Here is an 18,760-nt window from a genome sequence, read left to right on the forward strand (position 1 = left end):
GAGTTACAATTAAGTTAAAACGGTAATTAGTAATTAAATAGTAAAATAAGTAGCCCTAAATGGATCATAAGATCAGCATCAAATCAAATAAGATACCCCCACGCCCCATTTTTCACATGCATGTCATAAATTTTTAGCAACCAATTATTTCTGTTAACATTAATTTAGATAGAGATTAGAGAAATAATTATTTTATTTTATTTTAAAATAGTATGATTATAAATTTTAAATAACTTTTTGCAACGAATTTGAAGAACGCCTTAGGTTTTTTTTTTTTTTGAAGAAGTTGTTTTTTTATTTACATTGTTAATAAAAATGGTTAAATTTCAATTCTAGTCTCTCCTGTTTTTAACTATATAAAGCAGTCCCTATATATGCTTAAATTTAAGATTTGATCTTTATATTGACATAATTTGGTACCTTGACATTTATAATATCATTATTTAATCCGAATGTTTTATTTTAATTAAATTGCTAATGTAAACTTAAAGAATTGTTAACATCATTAGAGTTTTTGTTAAATTCAAATCCATTACAATGTCATTTTTTTGTGACATAATTATGGAGTGAGTATTTTGTTTAAAAATAAAAGAATTTTAACAATATTAATAACTAAATTTAATAAAATAAAAAAATTTACAAATAAATATAAAAAGTAAAAAACTATTATAATTTTTAAATATTAACTATTTAATTAAAAAATAATTAGCTTCGTATCGTAAATCTGAAACCATACTAAATATACATAAATCTAAAACTTTGAAAATGTCCACTTTTCATTCCTTCATTATTAACCATTTCATTAAATTGACTTATAAAAATTTACATATGTACATGAGTTGTCATACCCTTGTCAGTAAATAAAATAATTTGCCGATAATCTTGTTTTATTCATTATTTGTTAATTTGTCCCTTTTTAATTTGTTTAATTTTTTGTATTTCAATCCTTTAGTTTAGTGTTTAAAATTGAAATTTATCATGTGTAATTTATATGTATAAATTTTCGAGTTTTACCATATACAATTGTCAAATGTGGGTTTTATTTTAGTTAATTCGTTTGTTAACTTTAATTTGAATTGCACCAATTCTTATACCAACCGTGCTGTAATTATAAATTTCAAGTCAAAATATACCAACAAGCAAACTATAACCAACTCAGTTGCATTTGACTATTGCAACTATAGCATCAACATTCTTCTTTTCAGATGCTTGTTACACATCAACATATTCACATAAACATAAACCTCTGTAAGACATCTTAAGTAACACATCCTTGAATTATATATTCTTATATTATGTATTACCTTCAATCTAAACAACAAACTTAATTTATCATATATCTATATATATTATTCTTATATATGCTTATAATCTACCATTTGTTACAATATTATACTAAGATTCCCTTTTTCTTTCTTTCTTTTTTTTTTTTGAAAAAGTACTTTTATCAATTACGTTTGACACTAATTACATTAGAAATTAAAGTATTACACTTGTTTTGTACAATAAAAAATAGGGTTAAATATTAAAATTATACATTAATTTTGATCTAATGTATAATGTCATACATAAACTTTGATTTTGTGCGATTTTATATATGAAATTTTTATTTGATTCAATTTTTACAAATCACTGACAATATTATCGAATTAATACCAATTTTTTGTTGATATATTGTATACACAAACAATTATATTAATCCTATATGAAAATAAATGTATATATTTCTTTTTTTAGATGTCTATAAATGAATCAAAATAAAAGTTTCATGTATACATATGAATAGGGGTGAAGCCAGAATAAATTTTTAGGAGGGGCCGGATAAAATTTAAATTTTTTATAGTTTACATCTTTATAATTTGTAAAGGATTAAATTAAATTTTTATAATTTTAAGGGAGTCAAAGTGTAATATTACCTTTACTAATTTAAAATTTTTAAAAATTTTTAAGGACCAAAATAGTAAATTTACATTTTAGGGGGCGGGGCCCATGCTAGCCCCCCGGCCTCGCCTCTGCATATGAACCATAATTCAAGTTTCATGTGTATAATTGCACCAAATCAAAGTTTATGTACCAAATTACATATTAAATTAAAATTCATGTATAAATTTAGAATGAAAAGTATATAATATTTAGTAATTATAATAATGCAGGAATCATATTTTTAATAGGACAAGGGTTTTATATAACAAGACAAAAATCCCTCTATATTTTATTTAAATTAATTATTGTCACACGTCAAATTTTGTATGTCATTTTTTTCAGCTTTTAACTTTTACAGTTACAGTGAAAGCATCGTACTTTTCAGTCAAAATAGTAACCATTGAAGGAAAAAAAATCAAACCCTTTAAATCAATTTGGTTAAAGTGCTTTTCATTTTTAAGTAGAATTTTCCAGACGCAAAAAATAAAAAAAATTAAAAAAAATCCCGTTAACCTTCTTCTTAACTATGGAAATAATTACATGTCTAAATTAAAAAAAAATCAAATTACATAATAACAACATATATATATTAAAACTATTAAAAACGTAATTTAATCTTCATCGCGACAGTAAAATATGTTTTCGAATATTATAAAAAAATATCTTATAATTGACAATATATAATGTAAAGATAACTAATACTAAATTTAAATTATATTTTATAATCAATTATAATTTTTATTTGACTTTTTTTTTTGGTTAGATATCATATTACATAAAGCTCTTAATTGTTGTTAAAATAATAAAATAAAGATTTGAGTTACTAAAATTCTCAACCCTATGATATCTTTCAATTTAGAGACCCTCTTTCCCTATACCTGTAATTGTATGTAATATACTAATTCCTACTATTTTATTACTTATTTTTACGGCATTTACAAGTAAAATGTAGATGGAGTAAGAAATACACACAAGCAACAAGATAAGTAAAAATATCAGATTTATTTTTAGAAATTTTCCTTTCATGGAATACCACCATTTTTAACTTTTTTATAAGTTTTATTAGATTTTAGTTTGATTTTTTGAAGTACTATTATGAAATTAAAAAAGAGAAGCGAGAACTTGATGTTGATCGAAGATATTGTTGGTCATATATGATGTTGTGGAAACTGAAAATGAAAAAAATGTAGAAGAACCAAAGTCATTAAAAGCTCGGTTAATGATGAAACTTCATGTGATAGTAGATATCAAAATCTAGATTTTGGGTTAATTTCACTTTAAGTCCGATTATATTTTTACTTGGTTATGTTTAATACTTTAATTCCTTTGTTTCATTTATATAATTTTGTTTCAATATCTTATTTTATTTATGTCATTGTATTTAAATAATTTTTTATGATATATTTTTTATTTTATTTTAAATTTAAAGATAACTTTAATTTTAAATTTAGTTTTTTATTGCAATGCTATTTTAATTTTTAATTTAATAAATACTTAATTTATTATATAATTTAGTTAATATGATTATATTTTGCATGATATATAATATTTTATAATTATGCTATATGAATTTCAAATTATATTGTTACTAATATTATAAAATATTATATAAAATCAAACAAAAATCGGATCAAGAATTATTATAAAATAAAAGCACAAGACAGTTAAATAAAATATAAAAATTGGTGAACATAACTTGGAAACTAAAGTTGATTAGATGAAATACTTACAATTCCATTTCCCAAAATGCATTTCACAGTTAAATTAATTAGTCACTATTAGCTTACTTTTAATTTATGATCATTTATGATAGCATATAACATATGATGCAACTTTTTTAATCTATTTATTTTTTAAAATAATAATTTAATAGTACACATTCAATTCGTGCATAGTATGAGATTATATATTAATTTAAAATAAATTAAAATATTTAATTTTATACAAGCTATCGTACATATATACAAATTAGTTTTAAACTAAAATCACTTCAACATCCTTTCTCTAATCTTGAATACCATTATCGTGCCATGAATATATATCATCAAAATTAACAAAGTTAGAGAATCAAAATAATCGAGTTGAATTCGATTGTGTCTTATCTCGATTGACATAGATATTGTTGACAATGCAAGAGGACGTGGGTTCGGATACACTGAAACGCATTATCCTCCTATCTGCGAATTGAGGAGACGCTATCATCAACTATTGAAGAAGATATAGATACAATATTGATTTTGTTTTTTTATCATTTTTCTATTACACGGCTAGTAAGTAAGTATTTTCTTATTTCAATATACGACACCATCAAATTTAACAAAATAATTTTAACGGTGTTAACAATGAAACCTAAAGTTTTTAACCTAAAAAGTAGATGAATTAAATTCTTAACAACAAATATAAATAAAATGACTAAATTCCAAATACATGAAGAGTTCTAATTTTATTGAAATATTTGGTGAAATTAATTATTTGATAAGAAAACTTATTACACTTACAAATATTTTTTTATCAAATTTTTTTAAATAAAATTATATAATAAAAAAATTTCAAATTTATATTAAATTACTTTTTTTTTCTAAAGTTTACGGATATAATTACATGAGTGAGAACTCATAAAGCGTGGAATCAAATAATTACAATAAAAACAAATTAGACTAAAATTGATTAATTGAACTGGAACCCACACGACAATAACACATAATAAGATTCGAAAATCTATCCATATCACGGTGGATCTGAAACTTAAGTACTCAAGATTTAGAATATCTATCTTTATCAATTATATTAAAACTTTATTAACTATATTAAATTGAGTGGATTGAAGTTAAATATATCCTTTATTTTTTAAATTGAGTTAGACACTTAAATTAATATTTAATTTCAAATCTAATCGAAATCTAATTATGTTGAGAGTATAAGGAGACAGGTAAAAATCCGTTCTGCCCCGCACCGGTGGGTTGACATCTCTCGCTACACCAACCATAGGCGAAAATAAAGAAAATGACAGTCTAACGATGTTGAAACCTTTTGACACAAATTTGCAATTATAATTTTCAAAGTTATCTGAAAAAAAAGCTGATATCACTATTAATATTTCGTGTGATACATAAACTAATAGTTGTTGATATGTTAAGTCTAATCCTAACTTGTTTTTTATTTGTCAAATTTGCTTCTTCTTTTTTCCTTTAAAAACAGATAATTTATCCACCGAAATTATGAAAAATAATGAAAAAAAAAAAGTTCACCTCTTTGTCACTTATCATTGCCAGATTTACTCTCTTTGCACGTTTTGGGTCTCGCACAATTTTTCTTATTTTTCAATTGATTTTTGTTTTGATTTGCTGTTTTATTTAAAAATAAAAACAAATTGATATGAAGAATTAATTAAAAAAAATTGACCCCATTTTTAATTATATACCACTTGCCACATGCAAGCGATAAAAAATAATTAAAGTAAGCACATAAAAGGTATATATATTATGAAAATGTTTTTCTTCTAAATTTTGTAAGATCTTTATGCATGCATTAATTTAACCTAAAGTATTTTAGTTTAATGATTTACTTTAGATTGAGTTTTTGAGTAGTTTAAGTTTTCGTATTCGAATTTTATCTATGTGCAATTTTATTTTATTTTTATTTAAATGTCATAATGAAATATGTCCAAATTTATTTTATTTAAATTTATATATATTATCAAATCTTAATTATGAATTTATGATTATAGTTATTTAAATATATTATTTGCTATTGTAATTATATTAGTAACTTTTTAAATATATATTTATTTTAAGAAAGTCATTCTTTTTGATACATTTCTAGGTCAAGAGATTATCCTCGTATAAGTAAATAATTCTTAATTAGTGGTTTATACATATTGAAAATAATTATTAATTAATGTTTATAAAAAAATTATATATGGTTTAGTTAAGATGGATTTAGGACCGACAGCATCTGGTGGAGTACTACGCAAAAGCAATGGAGACTAGATACTAGGCTATAATCGATTCTTGGATAATTGTTCAATTTTTGATGCAGAGATATAGGGCATTTTAGATGGCCTTTCTCTTCTTCATGAACAATGACACAGAAGGCTAATGATTCAATCTGATAGCTTGGAAGTGGTTAGTATTATCCAAGACGGATCATTGGAGGCTTCGAGTTTTGCTTTGCCCAAGTGAACTAAACAATTCTTGAAACATGAAAATTAGTGGTTTATAAGGCATATTCATTGGAAGGAGAATCAAATTTTTGATCACCTAACTAGAATGACTTCTAATTAAAAGGAAGGGTTGCAGGTTTTTGTTGATCCACCAAAGGAGATTCTAGTGATGATTTGTTTTGGTAAAACAATTAGTGCTTTTACTTAAAATAGTCCTATGTAACAAAGTGTTATTTTCTTTTTATTACACACAAAAATGTAAATCCAACTTCTTACAAGAAAGACATTTAATTGAATTTTTTCATTTATTACTATATTTGAGTAAAGCTAAAAATAATTTTAAGAATATCAAAATCAAAATTGAAATATAAATTTATAATTTTATAAATGTCTGAGTAGTCAAATTGTCTGATCTTGCAAGTTTTTTACATGAAAAGTTGATGAATGTGATATTTATTAACAAAATAAATGTATTAGGTTTTTTTTTATTAATTTGATGATAAGAAAATAAATATTAATTTCCGATAATTGACCCATTTTTTTCAAGTGAAAGATGCATAAAAGTAATTTATAGAGCGTGGACTTTTCTTTTTTAGTTACAAAGAATTAAAAGAAATAAATTGAATGCGTCCGTACGGTACGACGTAGTTTTCATGATGTATATTTAATACTTCTTAAGGAGCAATCAACTAATTATTATGACCAAATTAAGAATAATTCAGACATTAGATTATCCATTGTACGAAGCCGAGTAAATGAAAATGTAAGACTTATCCCAACATATTGAATTTCAATGGAAAATGTTTAATAATGGACAGACTTGTTTAGTTTAACAGATTTAATCCAAACCCAATTGGGTCTAAATTAATATTTTTGATTAATAAGAATGAGTTATTTAATTTTTATATATAAATATAAAATATTAAGTCGACTGAGTCTTAATTCGATTGGCATGAGTATTGTTGTCAATGTAGAAGGACGTGAGTAGTTCTAGACATTGTGTCAAAAAAAGTAGATATAATCAGAACTTATAATTAGATTATTCAAAAATATATAAAAAATATTAATATTACAATATTAGTTTAACATATTTTAAATAAAAAAAAATCGAAATAGAAGTCAAATCGTTATGATTTCTAGTCATTGATCCAACTAATTATAGGGACGAGTAAACTTTGATTTGATTTAAAAAATATTTTTTTTAATTTTGAGTTATTAGATTATTTTAATCAAATTAATAATTATTTTAATTTTTTTAGTTTGAGTCGAGTTAAATTTTAAACTTCAAAAAATTAAACTTAAATAATATATTAATGTAAATATCCTTCTTTTAAAAATTACAAAATAATCAAAATAATATTTAAAAATATAAAATATCTATAATTTCATTTAAAAAATTGATAAAAATATATAAAAATTCAAAAAAGTAAAATAGCAAAAATTATAAAAGATATGTTAAACTATAATTTATTTTTTAAAATCCAAAATAATAAATTCGAGATATTGAACAAGTAAAATATAAAATCAAATTTATCATACTATTTTTTTTTTTAGTTTTCTTCTTATTTTGCTTTAAAGGAGTTTTCAAATACTCATATACAATAAAATGAATATGGATGAAATTTGAAATATATATGATATCAAAATATGTTAATTAACTTAAAATTTAGTCATATTGCCAACAAGTTTTTAATATGGTTAGTTTATTTTTTTAAATTTAATTAAAAATAAATTTTTCAGCCGACTTGAATTGAACTCCATTTTATTTGGCTTGGTTCGAAAAAAATTCATATTGAATTGCGATGATAATAAAAATAGGATTCATCAACTCAACTACGCCAAAATTTTTCACTCAATTCAATCGAACACTCACCCCTAATTTATTAGATGAGATTATATAATTAAATATACTAAAATATTAAATTATTGGTAAAGGTTAAGGTTGGACACTTTGATGTCTTAGGTTTGATTTTTCACTTTCTACCTAACTATGGGTTAAAATATATTGGAGGTCCCTTTATTATAAAGATCGGATTAAATTAGTTTCTCTACTATTAAATTAATCAATTTAGTTCTATATTAATAAAAAGAATCCAATAAATTTAAATTATAACAAAATTAATATTTACTGTAAAAAAAATATCTTGAAATTTATTTATTTTCAATTACAATTCATTTCCAAACAAAAAAAAATCATTTACAGAATCATAAAAAGTTTATAAATATTAACTCTATTAAAACGTAAATGATAATTTTTTTGGTAGAAAAGAACAGCTTTTAAGCGATTACATTAACAATAAACTCTATTCTAATTTAGTTTTATTTGATTCTTTTTAACAACACAAAGACTAAATTGATCCTCTGTTTTTTTTTTTGGTAGAAATGGAAATAGGCCAAGCCTTAAAAAAAAAAAACTAATTACTGCTTCATCCCACAAGCATACCCAAACAGATATCCTCTTCAAGGAAAATCTTATCGCAGACAGCGATTCTTTTAGTATCACCAAATATATTTACCCTTAACTATGGGTTGTCCCTAGAGTTATTTTTATTGCAATCCCACATGTTTGGTCTTTTTCAAATTTATTTTAGTTTGGTTCTAGACATATTTTGGTTTTTAGTTCAATTATCCTTCTGCTTCATTTTGATTACAATTAATTTAGATGTATAAAATTTAAGTTTTAATATGGGAATAATTGTCAAGTTTAAGGACTAACTTGAAAAAAAAGTTCAAGCTTAATGTGAAAAAAATTGTTTAGTTCAAGTCCCAATGTTGAGAATAATTATCAAGTTTAAAAATTAAAGTGGACTAAAAAAATTTAAACCTTAATATGGGAGTTGTTGCCAAGTTTAAGCCTCGAATGGTGATTTAACATTTTATGAGTATAGCAAAAAGGGGTTACATTCTAAGGTTCCTGGGCTCAACCTAGACCCTCTACCCAACAATTACTGGTCAAATATTGATGATCTAATTAGAAGCCCAAGCCTGCAATATTCGTGCTTCATCAAACGGACCGTCTCAAGGGGGTCGAACGGCAGCGGAGATTTGCATCAGCCTTTTCATTTTCAAGTTTCAACCCAAGTACAGCGATCAGCTCTCGATTCCTTACTTTAAACTTACTGGTAATTTCTGTTTTATATTTTCCTATTGATTTTCAATTGTTCAGTCTTTTCTATTTCTGGGTTTAGATTCTTAAATTCTTTCCTGTTATCTTCAATTAATTTATTTTTTAATTCTTCCTTTCTATTTGTTATCTGATTTGTTTTCCTGTTAAAGGTAAATGAAGCAATAATTGTATTTATTTATTTTCGGTAATTTGTTCATTTATGGTTGCATTTTGATCTGCTCATTAACACCAAGTTGACATGTTATTGGAAACCAATGAATAACTTTGTCATACCAAGCTTTCATTTTACTGCAAATGTAGAAATTCCTAAATACTAAAGCTTCAATTCTCATTTCATCTCATAAATATGTTGTAGATTAGCTGAAATTCTACAAGTTTCGATCTTATCTTGATTGAGGCTGCGAATATCAAGATGGTGTATGAAATAACTGAGCAACAAAGTAAGCATATTTTTGTTGTGTAGAGTTGAAATATTAAGTTTGAAATTTCTTTTGTGAAGATTATTGATTAATATGATTGATTCCCTCATTGATGTTGGGAATTAATGGTTAGCTTGTATCTTCGTGACTATAATCGTTATTTCTGCCATTGCTTCCCTGTTTGAACCCTAATAAATTTTTTTGTGTAAAGTTGAATTATCAAGCTTGAATTTATTGTGTAAGGACTGTTGACTAATATGATTGATTCTGTCATTGAAGTTAGTAATTAATGGTTTGCTTGTATCTTCGTGATTGTCACTGTTATTCTGCCATTGCTTCCTTGTTTGAACCTAATACATTTTCAGGAAGCTAGAACTAACTATATCTTCGGAAACAAGCAATGGCCGAAGAAATTCAAGCTTTAGAGAAAACACATACTTGGGGTTTTGTTGATTTGCCTACTGGAAAGTCTTTTGTTTGCTGTAAATGGGTTCACAAAATTAAAACTCATTTTACTGGTTCGGACACCGTTTTGAAATATGATGAATTCCAAGGAATTCGTATTTCTTGAGTTAAATTGAATGTACAAAAGTAGGTTTTATACCATAGTAAATCCTTGAATTATGTACATAAAGAATAAAATCCCTAAAATAAATACTAGAATCACTAAGATTAGCCAGCTCAAATGGTGTGCATGCTGCTGACAAGGTCCATAATCTTTTGGCTTGTAACATGAGAAATTTTGGCTTTAATTTGCAGAGGTTGGCTTGGGTCTTATTGGCTTCGGTATCTCCTTCACATTTCTAGGTGTATCTCTCTTCTTTGACAGGGGTCTGCTTGCTTTAGGAAATGTAAGGCCCTGCATAGAAACAACATAATTTTTATGTAGATTATGTGTCACAATATGATAATTCATTATATTTCAGTATTCTAACATTCTGGAACTATGCAATCAGATTTTGTGGTTAGCAGGGGTCGTAACATTGATCGGTTGGTATTCTACTTTGCAGCTTTTCAGAAAAAACTACAAGGTACCGTTTGCAAAATCATGTTAATTCACTCGTCCCGTAATACTTACAATGGTTTTAATTTCTCGATGTGTATCCATTGGAATAAATCATTCATAAAGAGTTTCGTTTCCTTCAGTAGCATGAGTACTATTCCATACCACTTGTGAAGAGTATGCAGTTTACTTTTTCTGATCAACCTATATAGCTTTAGGTTCCCTTAGTATAAACTTTACCTTTTTTTGGCCTTCTAATGGAAGTTAGGCGCATGTGATGCATCGATTATGCTTGATTTGTTACATCCTAACAATATTTGTAAGAAGTTGCTTTAATTACTTTTATTCACAAATATTTTAAACATATTGATGAATTTAAATTACATAGTATCGATGGACACTGATGTAATTCTGTCTCTATCTCCTTTCTTACTCAGGGTACTGCTTGTTTTATTCTGGGGCTCTTTTTCTTGTTCGTGCGTTGGCCAATAGTTGGTATAATCTTGGAAATATATGGTTGCTTTGTGGTTTTCAGGTTAGTTTTGTGTTGCGTTGCGAGCCTTAAATAAGATAACATGTTTATGCTGTTGCTAAACTTCAGTTGCATTTTTTCTTCTTTCAGTGGCTTTTGGCCTTCGGTCAGTGGGTTCCTCTGTCACATTCCGGTTGTTGGATGGGTTATACAGTATCCGGTCATGGTATGTTGATAAACTTTTCTTGGTTACCTCTTTGTAGTTTTTGTTTGTTTGATGGCTTGACATAAAAATTCATTGCTTTTCATTTTTTTCGGAAACAAGTCCGTAAACATCTGCAATTTATATTAAGCTGCTATGACGTTCTTTAATTCATTTTCTTGCTAATCAAGAAAAAACTTGCATGGATTAGTATTTATGCTTGCACGTTTTCGAGTTCGACATCATGAAGTTGTCTGATCCGAGTATTGCCTGTTAGCAAAGTATTTCACTTTTGCTATTTCTTAATGGCTACAGTTCCTTGATCGGTTGAGAAGGGTTTAGGATCATCCGAATACAGGACGAAGTATGCTATGTTGATCTTATCTAAGGTACTGTTAGTTCTATAGTTCAGTGGCTTACATTTAGTTTCAGAAGCTTAAGATGTTTGTAAATGAAGACATGGAAAACCTCCCTCTTGAAGGGAAACTAGGAATCTCTGAATTTTTCTTGGAAAATTACTCAAATCATCCTTTGAATTTTCTGTTCTAACAATTGATTTACATTTTCAATTTTTAATGATCAAAGCTTTTTGTTGACATCTACAAATGTTAAATCGGTTTCCAAATGCTTGTCTGGCTGATAGGATATTGATTTTGCTGGTACAATTACGGGTAAATGACAATCACAGTATAAATTATAACGGACTGAATTTTGAACTTCATTAATTTTTTTTCTTTTACTTTCTTTTTTCTTTTTCCACGTTTCTTATTCTTTCCTCTCTTCTTCTTCTTTTTTTTTTGTTTTCCCTTTATCACCATCATCTCACCCAAGAACATTCACCATTATCATCTTCAGCCCACTAAACCTACTAACAACCCATGAACCAAGAACCCCAAACCACCAAAAATAGAACACAAGTGTCAATAGCAACAAAACACCAAACCCATAAAGCTGGACAGTGGAGAGGAAAAGCCGGATGAGGCTTTACAGCTCCATTCGTAGATTTCAAGGGTGAAAGTGACGCTTAAGAGTAAAGAAACAAGATAAAAAAAATGGGGTTAATCCGACGGTGGGGAAGGGAGATCGGAGAAAGCTAGGCTGTAACTTTGGCTTTAGATCTAGGAAAATCAGTGATGATTTTGAAGAAACGAGTTTGGACGAGAAGGATAGATATCGTCGGCAACCGGAGATGACTGCCCGCACGGTTACCCGACTCCTAAACTAAAGTATCCAGCAATTAATAAAAGGAATATTGTATATATTTAAATCGTATTAAAGGTAATAGAAACAAAGTATAAAGGAAATGAAAATTTTCAAATATCGTTAAATTATATTTAATGCTTATTAAAGGTATGTACAATAATCTTATTTTTATTTAGTTAAATTTAATCATTAACTTTTAAAAAAATGTCAAATCAATTTTTTTTAATAAAAATATTAGCTAAAACATTAATTCATTAATAAAGTTGACGTGATAATTCACATATGATTTATATTGAAATAACATTATTTGTTTTATATATCATGTCAATAAGTAATTTAAAAATTATAAAAATAAATCAAAAATCAAAAAAAATTATGAAAAAGTTCATAAAAGTCCAAAAATATAATTTTAACATTTTAATTAATATTATCGTTAACAAAACATCAATTCAACTTTTTTACGAAGGGTTAATAGTCAAGTTTGATTCTTTTTAAAATGTTGATTAATGAAATTTAACTAAAAGAATAAAGGTGAAATTGATAAAAATTAATAACTAATGTACGCTGTGCCTAAACTTAACGTATGTTGAAATGCACACTCTATTTACCTTTAAATATATACATATACATTAGTATATAAATACAAAAGAAAAGACGATTGTATATATTTAAAGTTGCAATTGTTGTTAACGGTTTACATTTTGAAAAATATTATCTATAAAACCCTAAACTCAAGTGTCCAGCAATTAACAAAAGGAATTTTAATAGAAAATAGGATGTTATCACATGCTTTCTCTTATGATGGAAATCATAAGTACTTTAATATTACGGCCTCAATTTGTAATTCCTCCGTACAAAAATGCTTTGTTGATATGTAGTTGTCATAGGGCTAGAATTTAAGTCTCGCAAACCGTACAATCTTATGCAGAAATTTCACTACAAATCTGTCTAAATTAGTCTAACCTTCGAAAGCGAAAATTTACAAATGAAATTCTGTAAGACACTGAGAAAAAGCGAACGCAAATTAAAAGCGAAGAAACAACAAACAAAAATAAAAAAACTTACAAGAAAACAGTGCATACAAGGTGTTTGAATAAACGCTCTTAAGGTGTTTCTATTATTTTAAAGAAATACAAATGAGTAATTATATATGATGGGAATGTCTTTATTTCTAGTTGAGTTCCTCAAATCCAACAGTACAATTTAAATTACATTGAGGTTGAAATCAAAACCTATCTACAATATGGGAGTCCTAAGGGATTTAAACTCTATATAATCTTATCCCTTAGGATTACAAATATTCACCATGATAACTTGAATTTTACTGGAGTATTTCATTGGACCATCAAAACTTCAAATAGATGACATTCTTTATATGTTTCACGAATCAGATCAGTTCAAATGGGTTAAATGAGCTCGTATTTAATCATTGACCTCCATAGAAGTTCTGTGTGCATTCGTTATTAGCTTTGATTCATGGCCTGTAACATTACAACATAATTGGTCTTCTACCTGTCATCCTTATAGTTTTACTAGCTATTACTTTTGAACAGTCAAGTAGCTTATTGTTATACATGATATTTTTAGATCACGAGTAAGAGGTGGTAGAATTAAAAGGTATAGTCACTGAGCTTCGGGAAAAGATAAATGATTTTAAAACAAATCACATATCAGTTGAAGAGAGAATTTAGACAAAAATCCTTGAAAATGATGAAGCAAATCGAGTAGAATGTGAACAGCATGGTCAAAGAAAAATTAGACAACTAATAAAAGAAATACGACAAATATTAATGCATACTTCTATGAGTTTTCGTACATTTCACTCAACAAGATCACAACCTTAAATAATATTATTTTTAGTTATAACTACAACTTCATAATAAAAATTAAAAATAATATTTATCAAAATTCTAATCTTAATTGTATAACTTGTGAATTGTAGGATAAAGTTTAACTATGCACAAAGCTATTTGCGTATGGATTGATTCAAATCTCAAACTTCGTTATTATTATTATTATTAGGTGATATAAGCCTTCAATTTTCATTACATCTTGCATGGTATTGATTTTAGTAACGGTTTATAAAAATTTTAGTTATGATACAATATATATAATTTTACAATTTTCAAGCTTTAAATTTTATGGGTTAGTTAGTTGTAAATTATTTTTATTAGATTATTTCTTATATATTTCTTAAATGTTTATTTAAATTTAATTGCAACCAAATAAAGAAATAATCAATTTTTTTAAGATTGTTGTTGACTATTTTTACCACCCAAATAATATTTTAGAGCAAAATAAAATTAAACAACTATAATAATATTATTACATATACAATTTTGTAATCAAATAAATTAACTTTACGCAATGATTAAATACAATTGTATTACATAGGAGGTAACCAATTTTTATGTTGTTATAAGTTAATATTCCACAATTAAACATCATTACATAAAAGAATTAACAACCATATTATTTGACTGGTTGTTCAAATAAATTAATTTTTTTATAATAACATATAAACGTCAAATAATATAATCTACAATCAATTAAGATATGGTGACAACTAATAATATTATTGATACGTAATAAAATTGTTCACTCAAATCAAGGTCTAGGGGTTTGATGGTTGAGTTTGATTCAACTGTAGTAGTGTGTGCACGTGCAAGAATAAAACTGAAAGGTACCATGGAAATTATGGGTGATGTTTCTTGGATATAGTCTTGTCTTTTAGCATGTTAAATGTGATACAATTTTTGTGGCTGCTTGACTGGTTAAAGTTGGGGTTTTGCATGTTTAGTGCTTGCTTGGTGGTAAGTCGTCGTTAACTTCCTATTTACCTATTTTTTAAAACTACAGGCTGACAGTTCCTGTTTTCATCTAAGTTTATCAATTGTTTTTTTTAATTAAATTTTAAAAAATCATATTTAAAGAAATTTAGAATTTATGAATTTAGTGTTTTAATTTTTTAAATATTAAATTTAGAATCATAATTATTATAATAATGGGATGACTCACATTTGTCTATACACTTATGGGCTTGAGTTAACCTCCTTCTCTCTCTTTTTTTTTATTTGATTTTTATCTGATTATGAGTTGGGTCACTCGACTCAATCGAAAAGTAGAAAATGTTAGACAAAAAATATAAACCTGAAAAATGAATTTAGGTAAAAAATTAAAGTTCATTTAAAAAATAAATCAAGCCTGAGATAAGTTTTTTGGGCTTGAGCCTATAAAATAGAATTGAAATTTTATTATAGTCCAACTTGACCCACGATCGCCTCTTGATTTTGGTTTATATTATTGTTGTAATTAAAACTTTATTTCTTTCTTTATTATTGTCCTTAATAAAATTCTTTTACTATTGAAAAAAATGCTTTAAAATGTCAAATATGGCCATGACAAAGCGTGACAACAATAAACTGATGAATATATTAATCATTATCCACAAGAATGGAGCATATTTCGTTACCAATCATTTACTTATTTAGAGAGCATTTACGACGAGAAAATTAGTCACTGTTACTAGTAATGAACACCCTGATATATATATATCAATAACCAAGCGGTGGAAAGATTTTCATTTATGCCCTTTATAATTTATAAAATTTTAAATTAATAATAATAAAATTATACTTTAGCCCTCCCAAAATGATAAAAATTTATTTTAATCTTTTAAAATTTATAAAAATATAAACTATTAAAATAATAAAATCATATTTTTACTATCTTAAAAATATATAATTTAATTCCGAAGTCTAAAAAAATTCCTGAGTACACCATAACTCTCAATTCCACTCTATTATCATTAGATAATAAGAATAATATTTTGTCCATTAATTTGAAACATAATTGTTACTTAATATGAACCCCCCCCCCTTTGTGTTTTAGGAAGTGACGGCTACATATACCAAATATTATATATCGTATAAATTATTATCTAGAGTTTGTGTTCAGTTAGATTGCTTGAAACCCTACAGACCACTTACTGTAAATAAAATAAATTAACCCTTTTTCTTAATAAAATTGGGATGATCTTCTCCGTAAAATACTCGTTACTTTCATTTCTTTTTATTTGCTGTTTTAAGTTTTCATCACCATAAGAGAAACACCATTTCCTGTTCTTTGTCTCTTTAAATATCCCACGCCAAGCTTCCTTGTCTCCTTCCTTTATACATATATATATACACACAGGTGTGTGTGTTTATCCAATTCCAAACTTCTATCTCTCTCTTTCATGCTCTGAAAATGGCGTCAAAAGTTTTCAGACCAAGATTAAACCTGAACCATGTTACATTTCAAGGGAACAACAACCAGGCTCAATCACATTCATTTGGGCAAGTCTTTTTGCATAAAAAAACTGGGGTTTCTTCATCAAGACAATCAGTTGTTGCTGCAGAAGCAGCAGCAATGGCAGAGGAGACTACTCCTAAAACTGGTAATTCAGCCTTATCTCATTTCTGGAGAGAGGTTCAAGGTTCAAACAACTGGGAAAATCTAGTAGAACCATTGCACCCTCTCCTCAGAAAAGAGATTATTCGATATGGAGAGTTCGTTGCAGCATGTTACAAGGCCTTCGACCTCGATCCCACTTCCAAAAGACACTTGCATTGCAAGTATGGCAGAAGTAGGATGTTAAATGAAGTTGGCATGGAGGATTGTGGTTATACAGTAACTAAATATATCTACGCTACACCCGATATCAACATCCCAATGCAAAACGAGGCTTCTCGTGGTTATTGGATCGGATATGTAGCCGTGTCATCGGATGAATCCACCGTTAAAAGTCTCGGGAGACGGGATTTGCTGATAGCATTCCGTGGAACGGTTACGAATCATGAATGGGTTACTAATTTAATGAGCTCACTAACGCCTGCACGCCTCGACCCCAACAATCCAAATCCCGATGTGAAAGTGGAGTCTGGGTTTTTGAGCTTGTATACATCTGATGAAACTAAGGGCAAATTCGGGCTCGAAAGTTGTCGAGAGCAGCTTTTATCTGAGGTTTCCAGGCTGTTAAACAAGCACAAAGTTGAGAATTTGAGCATTACATTGGCTGGTCATAGTATGGGGAGTGCTTTGGCTCTTCTTCTTGCTTATGATATAGCTGAGCTTGGTTTAAATAAAACTGATCATGAAACAGTACCAATTACTGTATTTTCCTTTGGGGGACCAAGAGTGGGGAACCCAAGTTTCAAGCAAAGGTGTGAGGAATTAGGGGTTAAAGTGATGAGAATAGTGAATGTAAATGACCCCATTACGAAGCTTCCAGGGATGTTTTTGAATGAGAATTTTAGGGTTTTGGGGGGGAGATATGAGTTGCCATGGATAAGTTGCTCTTGTTATGCTCATGTTGGGGTTGAGTTAGTGATGGATTTCTTCAATGTTCAAAACCCTTCATGTGTGCACGATCTTGAAACCTATATCAGCTTACTCAAATGCCCCACCAAAACATTGCACACTCAAAAGGAGGGTTTTGATAATTTGTTGAATAGGGCAAGGGAGCTAATCTTCAGTGCACGAAGTTTGAAATCAATTTGCCTTTGAAAGTTGGTGCATTCAACGAGCAGGGTAACCATGGTTCAATTCCCAAGAACCTAATCCTTTTTTTCCCACATCTTTTTTTCACCATAATTTTGGTGTTTTTTTTTTGGAAGGAAAAGGGAGTTCATTGTGAGTACGTCACATAAAGTTTTCTAAATTTTATGTTTAGGAAAATTTGTAATCTCTAAGGAAAAAAACTTTTTCGGAAATTTTCTTTTATGTTTGAATTATAAATTTAAAATTTTCAATCTAAATTTGAATTTCTTTGTGAGAATGCAAATAACATGTATAAATTAATTAGTAAGAAAATATGTATAAACTAATTAATACAATCAAGACTTTGTGTTTAGGTTTCGCATTAGAAATTAGTATTTAGGTTTTAGCTTTTCATTGTTTAGTGTTTTGAGTAAAAGGTTTAATTAGATTTTAAGGTTTAAGTTTGATGGTTTATAATTTAGTATTTAAAATTAAGACACTTAAAATAAAAGCTTAGGATTTAGGGTTATAATTAAAATATTAATATTTAGAGTTTTATAATTTTTAGAGTTTAAAATTTAAGATTATTTATAGCATTTTTAATTTAAAGTTTAAGGCTTTCTAGTTAATTTAGTTGTTTGCTTTTAAAAAATATTTTGTTAAGACCGGTGGAACTTCAACATGAAAACATAATTAAGTGAACTTTGATTCGTGTCTAGATGGATTTAT

At 27.2% G+C, this 18,760-nt stretch overlaps 2 protein-coding genes across 2 annotated transcripts; both read left to right on the top strand.

Annotated features, from left to right (window-relative positions):
* The first annotated feature begins 9,226 nt into the window (after positions 1–9,226).
* Positions 9,227–11,906, top strand: LOC121206299 (vesicle transport protein GOT1). Its single transcript, XM_041077173.1, has 7 exons — positions 9,227–9,361; positions 9,568–9,652; positions 10,391–10,482; positions 10,588–10,662; positions 11,072–11,169; positions 11,257–11,332; positions 11,624–11,906. Exons 2-7 carry the CDS (start codon positions 9,625–9,627, stop codon positions 11,648–11,650), a joined length of 396 nt encoding a protein of 131 aa, XP_040933107.1. The 5' UTR covers positions 9,227–9,361; positions 9,568–9,624; the 3' UTR covers positions 11,651–11,906.
* A 4,853-nt stretch (positions 11,907–16,759) lies between these two features.
* LOC121206055 (galactolipase DONGLE, chloroplastic) lies at positions 16,760–18,058 on the top strand. Its single transcript, XM_041076239.1, has one exon. The coding sequence runs from the start codon at positions 16,760–16,762 to the stop codon at positions 18,056–18,058; it is 1,299 nt and encodes a 432-aa protein (XP_040932173.1).
* The last annotated feature ends 702 nt before the right edge of the window (positions 18,059–18,760 follow it).

Source organism: Gossypium hirsutum, chromosome A09, assembly GCF_007990345.1.
Source record: "Gossypium hirsutum isolate 1008001.06 chromosome A09, Gossypium_hirsutum_v2.1, whole genome shotgun sequence".
Classification (NCBI taxonomy): domain Eukaryota; kingdom Viridiplantae; phylum Streptophyta; class Magnoliopsida; order Malvales; family Malvaceae; genus Gossypium; species Gossypium hirsutum.